The 15,453-nt window shown below is 33.2% G+C and overlaps 1 protein-coding gene across 1 annotated transcript in view; it reads right to left on the reverse strand.

Annotated features, from left to right (window-relative positions):
• Positions 1-137: 137 nt before the first annotated feature.
• The window catches only part of LOC134717673 (immunoglobulin superfamily member 10-like), a 31,091-nt gene continuing 15,775 nt past the window's right edge, over positions 138-15,453 (reverse strand). Inside the window, exons 12-16 of the mRNA XM_063580171.1 lie at positions 11,080-11,222; positions 6,457-6,583; positions 5,714-5,832; positions 2,626-2,794; positions 138-203 (exon numbers count right to left, since the gene is read on the reverse strand). Of these exons, the coding sequence (XP_063436241.1) occupies positions 178-203; positions 2,626-2,794; positions 5,714-5,832; positions 6,457-6,583; positions 11,080-11,222 (584 nt within the window). The 3' untranslated portion in view covers positions 138-177. The remainder of the gene's footprint in view (positions 204-2,625; positions 2,795-5,713; positions 5,833-6,456; positions 6,584-11,079; positions 11,223-15,453) is intronic.

Raw genomic sequence — 15,453 nt, forward strand, 5'->3', positions numbered from 1 at the left:
ATTTTAAAAGTGGGTGAGCAACCCAAACACACATTATTGATTATAGTGGCAATGCGAGGTTGTGATTTTGCCTCTCTCCCATTTTCTATGAAATATAAAGGAATTCACTCAACCATTTTCTTAACATTATTATATTCTTTCGTGAATGTCTTTCAATTTTGATATCGTCAGTCCTTCTCATCGTCCTACGACTAGATCGTTCCCTGTAAAAAGAAGGAAAAAAAAATTCATTGAGGTAAAGTTTGTTGTACCCAATATTTAATATTTGCGATTATATTGGAATAAAATTTTAACAAACAAAACATTAAGGAAGAGCAAAATTCAATGATTTAACCTTTTCGTTGTTTAATTTTGCTTGAGAGGGGAGGATGGTATACACATAACAGCGGCACGTGTTGATATACATATAACAGTGGCACGTGTTGGTACAATGTATACACATAACAGCGGCATAAATATAAATATAAATTCATATTGATAAATAGACTCAAGTAGTTGGTATCGATTAATTAACAATTTTAAATTGATAAGGGTAAATTAATTTTTAATTTGTATGTGAGGAGAATTATTTCTTTATAAAGACAATAACAATCAAAACCAAGGAGTAAACAAAGACTTATAAAACCAAAAGACATTTACATCAACAGTTCCAAATAATTAATAAGAAACAACACGAACTCCACTAAAAACCGGGAGTGAAAGCAGGTGCTCCGGAAGGGTAGGCATTTCCTGCACCGTATACGTTACCCGTCCCTCAAAACGTGCCGGTGATATTGGTCACTTTTTTAGGTGCCAAATATATCAATGGTTTTAATTTCGAGGAGGACATATAACACTGCTAAGAAATATACATGTATATGTGTCAATGGGTCATGCATATTCAACGTATGGTAAGTAGTCTGTAAAAAAACCTAAGCACTTATTTTTTATATAGTTATTGTGAATAAATCATGTCGTATACATCTTATTAAGGAGGCTCGCGGGTACAAAAATTTCAGCAACAAATCAAACATTTGTTTTTTCGATACAATTTGTTTTTTGTTACATAATTAGTTATTACTTTTTGGTATGGTACAAAAATCACCCACAAAAATCGATTCGGTTAAGCCCCAGATGAATATAAAAAGGTTATATCATTGAAACAGCTCCAAATTAATTTAGTTTTTTTTTATTGCGATATTATCTCCATTTCTCCTATTAGTTCAACATAAAAAAAAGGACATTAACAAAAATGTATGCTTCTTTCGGAGGCAGATTGTGAGCTTAAATAAACGGTGACCCAATTTTTTTATTTCATTTTTCCATTAACAGATTAAGAATATGATAAAGTTCATTTATAAAAAAAATATAGCGAGATTCTATATTAGATTCATACCCGCGAGCCTCCTTAAGATGGTACCCAACACCTTCACAAAAAATGATTTGGCTCGTTAAATTTTCATAAAAAATTGACAAGTATTTACTTTGACCCTTTGACAACATTGAAAAAAAAATAAAAATGAACCGACAGTTTTATCAAAAGAATAACACTGGATAATAGCAGTTTAACGCAAACAATTTTTGATTAATGAGAAGCTTAATATTAACTTAACAACACAATGCAATTAAAACGTTTAGCTGATTTTACAGAGTTATCTCCCTGTAGCGTTAGGTTCCACCTTAAGGTGGTACCTAACACTACAGGGAGATAACTCTGTAATATCAGCTAAACGTTTTAATTACGTTGCTTTGTGAAAGCAATATAAAGCTTCACAATGATCAAAATTAGTGTTTGTCAAACTGCTATATAACCAGTGTAATTTTTCTGACAAAACGGTTGGTTCAAAATTTTTAAATTTTCTATATTTTTGTTAAAGGGTCAAAGTAAATACTTTAACAAATTTTTATAAAAATTAAACGAGCCAAATTAATTTTAGTGAAAGTGTTGGGTACTACCTTAAGTTGTCAGTTGTAAGTTTGATAGCTGGGAAATATATCATCGCTTGGCTTCTAAAATGTCGTATATGACTTTTTTGGCTAAAAATACTTTTTGACACCACTGGTTTGGGCGGGAGGAAATCTTAAGTATTACAAAATAGCATACAGTTAGACCAATCAAAACGTTTGAAATAAGACACATTACAAAATTGCCAATTTCGGTTGTTTGTAAGGTTTGCTTCCAAAATGTTGTATGAAAACTTGAAAATCGTTGTATAGTGACTTTGGAAATTATACATCTCTTTATTTCTGTGATGATAATTTAAGTTCTAGGATAATCCAGAAATGTCAAAGTTTTTATTTCACTGAAATTTGCAAAAATGTTCACATACGACATTTTGAAAACATGCATTTTGTCAAAATTTTCAAAGCCTGTTTGTGAGATATTTTTTCTTGCAAATTTACAACATTTTGGAAGCCCAGCGACGATATGTGAATGAGGAGTTTTCCTATGCAAGATAATAATGTTCAATTGGTAGGGATGTTTTTAATAATTCAAAATATTCGCTACTTTGAAGACCCATTGGTGAACTTCGGCAATTGTCTGCTCTATGGTCGGTTTGTAGTCTCTTTGTCACATTCCCCATTTCCATTCTCAATTTTAAGGTTATAATATCTTGGGATGAGAAAAATAAGTTATCCACTTACTATCAGACATTAATATATTTGCATGTGCCGATACTGTTCCGTAAGGATTTGTAACTGTACATTTAAGTATACCAGAATCATGGATATGAGTCAGCTGAATTCTCCCGCCATCTGAGCTGGTCACGTGAGATGGCATAGTATGGCTATCACGGCTACTAGTATGTAAATACTTGAAAAAGAAAATATTTTGTCTGTGAATTTATCAACAAAGAAAACAATAATTTAATGAAAATGTTTATATACAAAGAGATTTTCTTTTTGTATTCTCGAACACTCCTTGGACACAAAAGACAGAAAAACCATAAACAAAATCGACAAATATATGGGGAAAAATATGGTTAGAGAATTCCAATAGAATCACATAAAACGGTTTGTACATACTGATATGCAAAAAAAGTTAATTAAGAAATATACCAAACTATTTCTATATATTGTGATTTTCTTTTCTCTGCCGGGGTATTTGCCATAAGGGAATTCCATGTTCCGGGGTATTTGCTAGCAAATACCACGGCAGATGGGAAATACCCTAGCAAATACCATGGCAGATGGGAAATACCCTAGCAAATACCATGGCAGATGGGGAATACCATGTCGAAAAATAACTCAATGAATTGTTTTTATTCTAATATGACAAATTCATTGTCATTCTAAATATATGGTTTCAGATGAAATATGTAGGATGAAAAGCATCATTATTGAATTTGGACCGAATGACGTAAAAATTCCGAGAATGACGTCATAAATAAAACTCAACGGAAAGGAATTGTCAACCGGTCATATAAAACTGGAATCCACTTGTAAATACACTTCACTGAAACTGATGAAAAAAGTGAAGAAGTCAGCCGAGAAGCAACTTATTATCATAAAAAGGGAGATATAAATACAGTCAGTGACTGTACATAAAAAAATGATAAAAAATGATTACAAGTATACGGTCAATGCAATTTGACTGCGCATTTAGCACAGCTGCAGTGTATACAAAAATTATACTTTCAAGTCGAAATTTCATATGATACCTGATTATAATAAACTTTCTGAGGTGGAACATTCGGTGGAATTAAACAATTATATCATGCTTACAAGGGGTATTTGCCAAAAATTCCGGTTTCGAGGTAACCAAATTTCCCTCGCCTTACGGCTCTGGAAATTTGTACCTCTCAATCGGTATTTTTGGCAAATACCCCTTGTAAGCATGACATATTTGTATACAATGTCAGAACCGAAGCACTGTCTACTAAGCTGAAAATACCTCGGGTTCTGACCGTTCAGATGTATTATCATATAAAATGTGAATGTGTTAAAGATAATCTCAATGTGTAACATGTTTCCGTCGATCTTGATATCTACATGTATATCACCAACGGAAAGCTTAATACTAAAATTTATGATAAATGAGATCATTTTTTCCTTTCCTATCGTTAATTATCCATTTTTAGATGGTGACGTTCCCTTGTCACCATCTTACGGTGTTTATATATCTCAACTTGTATGATTCTTTCATGTATGTGACAATGTTTTAGATTTTAACGAGAGACATTCATGCATTACCTAAAAAATAATACACCAGGGTTTTCGATATCACAAACTAGTCAAAACATTTACTAAATTTTATCATCGGTATAAGGACATCATTCGTAAATATAGCTCAACATGCAGACTTCTTATACATTCAGGTATTTCACATCCAACATTTTATGGAAATATTGTTTATAAATCACAAAAATGTCAGTATTCACCTCAGAAACTAACACAACCTATAAATAGACTTATTAAGAAGGGATATAGTTACGATACTGTTGTCACGTCATTAAAAATTGCATAGTTTGGCGTTATTATTGATTCACTTATAGAGTCTTTGCATCGGAACTAAACAAATTTATTCAAAAACAAGGGTTATGTTCTTCTCATATATGTTATGATGGTATGATACTAAACCCCTAACGGGAAGGATTATGCCTAATATTCATATGATGAAATCATAATCTTTCAATCAGTTTAATTGAAGTCTGGAGCTGGCATGTCAGTTAACTGCTGTTAGTCTGTTGTTATTTATGTATTTTTGTCATTTTGTTTATTTTCTTTGGTTTCCTCTTCTGACATCAGACTCGGACTTCTCTTGAACTGAATTTTAGATGTACGTTTTGTTATGCGTTTAATTTTCTACATTGGCTAGAGGTATAGGGGGAGGGTTAAGATCTCATAAACATGTTTAACCCCTCCGCATTTTGGCGCCTATTCCAAGTCAGGAGCCTCTGGTCTTTCTTAATCTTGTACTATTTTAATTTTAGTTTCTTGTGCATAAATTTGGAAATTAGTATGGCGTTCATTTTCACTGAACTAGTATATATTTGTTTAGGGGCCACCTGAAGGATTTCTAGTAGCCGTTCTCACATGCATAGTTTGTTTACTTACTGAGGTGTAAGACCAGGTAATGGTGAGCTGAGAATTTCCAGTAGCCGTCCTTACATACATAGTTTGTTTACTTACTGAGGTGTAAGACCAGGTAATGGTTGGTACGAAATTTCTAGTTGCCGTCCTTACATACATGGTTTGTTTACTTACTGAGTTGTAAGACCAGGTGATGGATGGCTGAGGATTTCTAGTAGCCGTCCTTAAATACATAGTTTTTTTACGTACTGAGGTGTAAGACCAGGAATTGGTTGGCTGATGATTTTTGGTAGCCGTCCTTACATACATAGTTTGTTTACTTACTGAGGTGTAAGACAAATTATTGGTTGGTTGACGATTTCTAGTTGCCGTCCTTACATGTATAGTTTTGTTTACCTACTGACGTGTAAGACCAGGTAATGGTTGGTTGAGGATTTCTAGTAGTTTTCCGTTCATACATAGTTTGTTTACTTACAGAGGTGTTACACCAGGTGATGGCTACTTGAGGATTTCTAGTAGCCGTCCTTACATACATAGTTTGTTTACTTACTGAGGTGTAAGACCAGGTAATGGTTGGATGAGGATTTCCAGTAGGCGTACTTACATACATAGTTAGTTTACTTACGTAGGTGTAAGATCAGGTGATGGTTGGCTAAGGATTTCTAGTAGCCGTTCTTTCATACATAGTTTTTTTACTTACTGACGTGTAAGACCAAGTAATATTCGGTTGAGGATTTCCAGTAGCCTCACACAGGAAGCTTTGTACGTCTCCTGCATGTTTAACTACAGATGAAGGTGGAACAGTGATGTGTGGTGCATCTACAAAAAAATTAATAACAAGATACATGTATTATATACGTGTGCTATAGATTTGAAATATTACTGCCTAACGAACTAAATGATATTAACAGTCTTAGTTACAAAATACCTGTTGAATTTATTAATCAATATTGAACAATCCTTTAGTTTAGTTTCTTTATCTCAAACGTTTTTTCTTGTCTAATTATAAAAGCAGATGTGCATTGCCAATGAGCAATCTTACGAAAAAGATGACACAGGAATTAACAACTATTGGTCACCGTACGTCCTATAATGATGGAGAAAGCAATTAAAAAAAATATGAAATTCCGCATAATCAATTAACTTTATTTTTAATTAATAGAATTTAAACATATTAGCAGTGTAAAAAGGGTCCCTCATTTATTCAATCCTTTAATATTTGAGACCATTTCTTTTTGTCCTTTATATTTTGGATTCTAAATCATCTATTATCTATATTACAGCATCCCATTAATTTCTAACCCTTATCTTATTTTACATATTACAGAAATTATTTACTATCCTCTTTCTTTTTTGTTTTGCCCATTATTCTGCCTAATTTTCTCATTATTTTGTAAACTATAAACCCCACCTAGACCCCATGAAGTAGATATGAACTGTTACCTCCTGTTACAGATACCACTGTGCTGGCTTGTGTTTGTCCAGCATCATTAATGGCAATACACAAATACAACCCATTATTATCTAAAGTGGCGTTGGAAATCGGAAGTGTCTTGTGATGAATAGTTTTCTGCAAACATGGTACATTAGTTATAAAACTACATTAACACAACTGCTTATACTCTAAGATATATATAAGAAGTGTCTTGTTTGCTGTAGTAATGTAGAATGGCTAAATACCCCACAACGTCCGGTCTATGGTTTTGTTTGATATTTTTCTACTTTGTTTCGAACAGATGATATTAATTTTTTTTCAACTGATTTTCATAGTTCTTTTTTATATGTTGTCACATCACCGTATAAGATAGGTATGCTTGAGCGCTCACAACATGTTTATCATCGCCAGATTTGTTCTATGCTTTTCCAACTCAGGTTCTGTAGCAGATGATTTTATTCTTTTTCAATTGATTTTTATAGTTCTCTCTAATGTGTTGTGTGGTTACATCACTGTATTAGATGAGGTTAAGATTGAGCGCTGACAACGGGTTTATAACACCGCCATACTCGTTATGCGCTTGTTTCAAATCATGAGTCTGTAGTGTAGTGATTGTTCTTGCCTGTCATGTTTGTTTTTAGTAAAATGTTTTGTTTAACGTTTGGCCATCTGATTTATTAATTGATTTAAATCCAGTTTTGACTAATGGTTGCTTTTAAAGCCGCGAGAGCCGTGATGTTGCCTAACATTTAATGTTGGATATATTTTTCCCTCACTGGCAACCATACCAAATCTTCTTATTTTTATTCAAGCATTAAATATTAAACTGTTATGTTCATTTGTTTAGTCCTATAATACATGCATTTAATTGTTCTCATCTTTATTCCACATTTTTGTTCTACTTATAAATTGTACAATGTTGTATTGCGATATTTTATTTTGTCTCAAAAAGCAAAGCAGTATAAAACAAAATAAAAAAATAATTGTGAACAATTTGCAAAAAAAACTGTGTCTAACATAAAAAAACTGTTAGATGGTAAAATGAATCAGAGACATACTTAAACAGAAGTACACGCGGCACTCAACCCTCAGCTCATACGTTGATGTTATAAAGGTAAAAACACAAAAATACTAAACTCCGAGGAAAGTTCAAAAAGGAAAATCAAAAGGCAAAATCAAAAGTTTAAACACATCAAACGAATGGATAACAACTGTCATATTCCTGACTTGATACAGGCATTTTCTAATGTAGAAAATGGTGGATTGAACCTGGTTTTATAGCTAGCTAAACCTCTCACTTTTATGACAGTCGCATCAAATTCCATTACATTGTCAACGACGAATGAACAAAACAAACATACTCAAAGAGTAAAAATTCCAACAATAGGGGTACAACAGTCAATAATGTGTTATCATCTTCAAATCACTTTAAAAACAACCAATGTAACAAAGAAGCAAACAAAGGCATACATCAAATTTAACATACTGATTTTGTTTTTCTTATGCGACTTAATTTATGTATGTAAAGTCTACCCGTAAAGGATAGAAGGTTTTCAGTACTGGTGTGAAATTGCGCGTTTGGAATTCGCACAGGTAGACATAAAAATAATTTTGTCGTTCAATGTATGACGGCATACATACATGCAGTGTACGTAAAGTAGATTTAACAATCACAGATTAAACAGTAAAAGTAATAATAATAAATAAAATAATTGTGTGGTTCACGTTTGACGGGATACATAAGTACAGTTACACGTCATAAAAAACAGACTTAACAGAAAAAGTAGAGTTATTGAATAAAATAGTTTTGTTATATTAATAAAGACAACTAAAAGAACACTTTAACACGTTATGAAGATGATAACCAACGTCAGTACGCAAAATCTATACTTAAAGACCATCTTGTATTATTTGTGAAGTTGATACGGAATATTTATCAACAAGTTCTGGGCATCTTCCGATGAACTTTTTTAGAAAAAGGATAAGACGTTCTTTGACATTCCCCTGGTTCGTCAACTTTCTGCTCAGACACTGGTGACGTTTTACAAAGTCTGAATAGGAGCTGCAAGCTCTTGAATATCTATTAAGTTGGGAAATGTATATTCCATATGCAAGTCAAGTTGGTATATTACTACTAAGGTGGAGGAAAATTGATAATATCAAAATTAAAATCGTCTCGTTTGTCATAGATTCTGGTACTGAGATGACTGGGTAAATCAAATTCGAGGTATAAATCTAAAAATGAGGCGGAGGAAGCCGTGTCTGTGGTCTCTTTAATTTCTAGTTCTGGTGGGTATATTAATGGAACCCAATCGGAAATGTTCGGATTGTTAATGGAAAGAACATCATAATATATCTGAAAGTGAAATTAATTAACCTGGCTTCTTTGATCTTCTTGTTTTTGACAAGTGTATGAAGGAACTCCGATTCATATGAAAATAAGAAGAGGTCGGCAAGGAGAGGAGCACAGTTCGTTCCCATAGGAATGCCGACAATTTGTTGAAAAAGTCTACCTCCAAATTCGACAAATATGTTGTCAATAAGAAACTCCAGCATACTGATCACTTGTTCCTCTGTGTAGTATGTTTTACCCTTTTGTTCCTTATTAACAAAATATGCCTTATGGTATCCCAAAGTGATAAATTTATAGCGTATTCTAACATTTTTATGATGAAAAGCATTGTGGATTATTTCTTTTAGACGGTTTTTCAATTTCACATGGGGAATGGTTTTTACTTCAGTTTCATTATGTATATCTCTTTCATATTCATTTGTTAAAATTTACTGTTTGCAATAGTGTGAATTGTTTTATATAATATGAATGTTCTTATCCTGGGCATACAAACAATGCCGTATTTGGCAAAACCTTTTCAACTTTTGATCTTCAGTGCTGTACAATTTTGTATTTTTTTCGTCACTGGTGAGTCTCGTGTGGACTAGACGCGTTTTTGGCGTATTGAATTTTAAACCTGATGCTTTTTGTTATCTATTAATCATGCTTTTCTTTGTCTAATATGTTCTGCTTTTTATTTGTATTGTAGTCCTGTAATATTTTGTTTTCATTTCAATGTTATATTTAACTGTGCCATTAAAGTGCGAGGTTTGGCATGCCTTAAAACCAGGTTCAACCCACCACTTTTATTCCCCTTTAAAAGTGTCCTGTACCAAGTCAGGAAGATGGCCATTGTTATAATATTGTTCGTTTCTATGTGTGTGTTGCATTTTAACGTTGAGTCGTTTCTGTTTTCTCTTATTTTTGATATAAGACGTGGCACGGTACTTGTCTATCTCATATTCATGTATTTGGTTTTGATGTTATATTTGTTATTCTCGTGGTGTATTGTCTGTTGCTTGGTCCGTTTCTGTCTGCTGTTGCGTTTCGGTGTTGAGTCGTTGTTCTCCTCTTATATTTAATGCGTTTCCCTCGGTTTTGGTTTGTTGCCCCGATTTTGTTTTTTGTCCATGGATTTATGAGTTTTGAACAGCGGTATACTACTGTTGCCTTTAAGTCCTCCGATTTGTTGTCCAATGCAATGTTCATAGAAGCCATGAAGGACTTATGATTCGACAAAATCTCATCCTTGTCAAATGGTATGTTTTTGTATGTGGGATTACCTGCGTGCTCATTTATTTCTAATTCTTTTATAAGACACTCGTAGTAATACGATTTACATACAAAGACAATATTATTTGAAGCTTTGTCCGCAGGAACAACAACATACTTATCTTGAAGAGATGATAGACATTTTACAGCCTCTTTCTCACTGAAAATGGACTAAGGTCGATCATTCACACAGTTTTTCAACTTATGAATGCGACGTTTATCAGAGACCTGATCGTTTTGACCCATTCTGACAAAGTGTCCAGTTGAACTTCTTCTCGCTTAGCCAATGCTCTGGCGTAGTTCTCAATGGAATCCATAACTATTTTGAAGTTATGGTTCCAATTGATGTGTTGGGGTTCTCTAAACTTAGGACCACGAGAAATCACCTTTCGGAGATTTTCATGTTGAAATATGTTTAGATCCCCAGTAGTAACATGTCCAGAGGGGCTATAATTGTAAGGCGAGCGGGAACAGTCACATGTCAGAGGTTGTTTTAGGTATTTTTCTAAATAAAGGTCCTGTAATGCTTGTTTATAATCAAATTTTGTGGGTGCAATGGTTTTGGTGTAACTGTAGGATACAATAGGAACATACTGATTTTGAAAATAAATCGGAATTTTAGATGTTATTTCCTTGTGATGTAGAACGTTGCTGATGTTGATTGCATCATTTCCTCTATTGGTAAGGTGAACAGGAAGGAATTTCCTCTTTTCCTCATGTAAAGGTTCCGATCTTACTGGTTTAAAGAGACGGAAAAGAGCTACATATTAAATTATACTGACAAGTCTGTATATTGGAGAAAATGTATTGGTGCCTCCTTTGTCAAGTGCATAATCATAAGGATGATTCTTTCTATTAATATATATTGTATTAAGTTTCGTGAGTACACTTTATAGTAAGATAGCACAGACCGATCATTTCTTTCCGGAACAATATTGAATCACAAGGTTTATCCAAGTCAGCTTTGAAAATCCTTCTTTTTTTTGGAGGGGGGGTAAGTTTAAGTTTAAACATATACTGTACTTACGTGATGTGCGTGCCACGTGATCTGTGGCTCCGGATATCCGGTTGCATTGCAGTTCAATGTTACAGACGATCCAAATCTCACTTCGACAATTTGTCTTGAACTTATAACTGGAGATATATGTGGACGCAACGTTGTTGGTTTAACTACAAATCAAATACACCTATGTTGAAATATGCTTAACCAGAATATCTAATGATATGAGTTAATGATGAAGTTTCAATAAACGAGCATGTAAGGGGTTGATGTTTCAATGACAAAGCCAGGTCGTCCGATACCAAAACGACTGTCAAGAAATAAAGGCAGAAGTTTCAAAATTCCAGCATCATCACGTGATTACTGGATAATTGTTTTTCTAACTTAAAGTTGAACTTATGAACAATATGCGGAAGGGGTTCGTTTACGCATAAACAGCATGTTTTAAGTGGTAATTTCTATAATCATATTAAACATGTTAAATTCAAATACATGTACTTGTCTTTTTAATGAGCATGAATAGGTAAAGCAACGAAAAGTAAATTGAATCTTGGTAAAGTTATTCGTGGTTGTAATTCGTAGTAATTCTTCAATCTTACTTAACATGCTTAATAGATAAAGGAAGATGTGGTGTGAGTGCCAATGAGACAACTCTCCATCCAAATAACAATTTAAAAAGGAAACCATTATAGGTTAAAGTACGGCCTTCAACACGGAGCCTTGGCTCACACCGAACAACAAGCTATAAAGGGCCCCAAAATTACTAGTGTAAAACCATTCAAACGTGAAAACCAGCGGTCGAATCTATATAAACAAAAGGAGAAACGAGAAACACGTAAATATTACATAAACAAACGACAACTACTGTACATCAGATTCCTGACTTAGGACAGGTGCAAACATTTGCAGCGGGATTAAACGTTTTAATGGATCGAAACCTTCTCCCTTTTTACTGAAACAATAGCATAACATCATAACATAGAAAAATATACGATAAAATATCAATTGGCAGACTTAACTCAATAAAAAAAACGTATGATTACACAATGAACGAATAAATTTGATTAAGCCTGGCAGGAATATTAATTTACTGGCATCACAACCCTTACCAAGTTTGTCTGGTTTGCTTTGATTATGTAATATTTGTATATAAAGTCTCTTTCGACGACATATCTTTAAGTTGATGCATGCAAAATAGCAGTTAACCAGAAGAGTAACAAACCGATCCTTCAAATAATTTGTCTGAAACCTTATGCATCTACTAAGATTAGAGATTGAAAAAGATTTTTAGAAAATTATTATTATGTTATTACATGTATAATTTACTATGACGTAGACAAATTTGGTATCAGTTCCAGCAGTAGATATATTAACGTTATTACCTGTATGATTTACTATGACGTAGACAAATTTGATGTCAGTTCCAGAAGTAGATATATTAACGTTATTACCTGTATGGTTCACTACGAAGTGGACAAATTTGATATCAGTTCCAGAAGTATATATATTAACGTTATTACCTGTATGGTTCACTACAAAGTGGACAAATTTGGTATCAGTTCCAGCAGTAGATATATTAACGTTATTACCTGTATGGTTTACTATGACGTGGACAAATTTGGTATCAGTTCCAGCTGTAGATATATTAACGTTATTACCTGTATAATTTACTATGACGTGGACAAATTTGGTATCAGTTCCAGCAGTAGATATATTAACGTTATTACCTGTATGATTTACTATGACGTGGACAAATTTGGTATCAGTTCCAGCAGTAGATATATTAACGTTATTACCTGTATGGTTTACTATGACGTGGACAAATTTGGTATCAGTTCCAGCTGTAGATATATTAACGTTATTACCTGTATGATTTACTATGACGTGGACAAATTTGGTATCAGTTCCAGCTGTAGATATATTAACGTTATTACCTGTATGGTTTACTATGACGTGGACAAATTTGGTATCAGTTCCAGCAGTAGATATATTAACGTTATTACCTGTATGATTTACTATGACGTGGACAAATTTGGTATCAGTTCCAGCAGTAGATATATTAACGTTATTACCTGTATGGTTTACTATGACGTGGACAAATTTGATATCAGTTCCAGAAGTAGATATATTAACGTTATTACCTGTATAATTTACTATGACGTAGACAAATTAGGTATCAGTTCCAGCAGTAGATATATTAACGTTATTACCTGTATGATTTACTATGACGTGGACAAATTTGGTATCAGTTCCAGCTGTAGATATATTAACGTTATTACCTGTATGGTTTACTATGACGTGGACAAATTTGGTATCAGTTCCAGCTGTAGATATATTAACGTTATTACCTGTATGATTTACTATGACGTGGACAAATTTGGTATCAGTTCCAGCAGTAGATATATTAACGTTATTACCTGTATGGTTTACTATGACGTGGACAAATTTGGTATCAGTTCCAGCTGTAGATATATTAACGTTATTACCTGTATGGTTTACTATGACGTGGACAAATTTGGTATCAGTTCCAGCAGTAGATATATTAACGTTATTACCTGTATAATTCACTATGACGTAGACAAATTTGATATCAGTTCCAGAAGTAGATATATTAACGTTATTACCTGTATAATTTACTATGACGTAGACAAATTAGGTATCAGTTCCAGCAGTAGATATATTAACGTTATTACCTGTATAATTTACTATGACGTAGACAAATTTGGTATCAGTTCCAGCAGTAGATATATTAACGTTATTACCTGTATGATTTACTATGACGTGGACAAATTTGGTATCAGTTCCAGCAGTAGATATATTAACGTTATTACCTGTATAATTCACTATGACGTAGACAAATTTGAAATCAGTTCCAGAAGTAGATATATTAACGTTATTACCTGTATAATTCACTATGACGTAGACAAATTTGATATCAGTTCCAGAAGTAGATATTTTAACGTTATTACCTGTATAATTCACTATGACGTAGACAAATTTGATATCAGTTCCAGAAGTAGATATATTAACGTTATTACCTGTATAATTTACTATGACGTGGACAAATTTGGTATCAGTTCCAGCAGTAGATATATTAACGTTATTACCTGTATAATTTACTATGACGTAGACAAATTAGGTATCAGTTCCAGCAGTAGATATATTAACGTTATTACCTGTATGGGTTACTATGACGTGGACAAATTTGGTATCAGTTCCAGCTGTAGATATATTAACGTTATTACCTGTATGATTTACTATGACGTGGACAAATTTGGTATCAGTTCTAGCAGTAGATATATTAACGTTATTACCTGTATGGTTTACTATGACGTGGACAAATTCGGTATCAGTTCCAGCAGTAGATATATTAACGTTATTACCTGTATAATTTACTATGACGTGGACAAATTTGGTATCAGTTCCAGCAGTAGATATAGTAACGTTATTACCTGTATAATTTACTATGACGTGGACAAATTTGGTATCAGGTCCAGCAGTAGATATAGTAACGTTATTACCTGAATGATTTACTATGACGTGTATAACCTTGATATCAGTTCCAGCAGTAGATATATTAACGTAATTACCTGTATGATTTACTATGACTTGTATAATCTTGATATCAGTTCCAGCAGTAGATATAGTAACGTTATTACCTGAATGATTTACTATGACGTGTATAACCTTGATATCAGTTCCAGCAGTAGATATATTAACGTAATTACCTGTATGATTTACTATGACGTGTATAATCTTGATATCAGTTCCAGCAGTAGATATATTAACGTTATTACCTGTATAATTTACTATGACGTGGACAAATTTGGTATCAGTTCCAGCAGTAGATATAGTAACGTTATTACATGTATGTCTTACTATGACGTGGACACATTTAATATCAGTTCTAGCAGTAGATATATTAACGTAATTACCTGTATGATTTACTATGACGTGGACAAATTTGGTATCAGTTCCAGCAGTAGATATAGTAACGTTATTACATGTATGTCTTACTATGACGTGGACACATTTGATATCAGTTCTAGCAGTAGATATATTAACGTATTACCTGTATGATTTACTATGACGTGTATAATCTTGATATCAGTTCCAGCAGTAGATATATTAACGTTATTACCTGTATAATTTACTATGACGTGGACAAATTTGGTATCAGTTCCTGCAGTAGATATAGTAACGTTATTACCTGAATGATTTACTATGACGTGTATAACCTTGATACCAGTTCCAGCAGTAGATATATTAACGTTATTTCCTGTATGATTTACTATGACGTGGACACATTTGGTATCAGTTCTAGCAGTAGATATATTAACGTATTACCTGTATGATTTACTATGACGTGGACACATTTTGATATCAGTTCCAGCAGTAGAT

Source organism: Mytilus trossulus, chromosome 5, assembly GCF_036588685.1.
Source record: "Mytilus trossulus isolate FHL-02 chromosome 5, PNRI_Mtr1.1.1.hap1, whole genome shotgun sequence".
Classification (NCBI taxonomy): Eukaryota; Metazoa; Mollusca; class Bivalvia; order Mytilida; family Mytilidae; genus Mytilus; species Mytilus trossulus.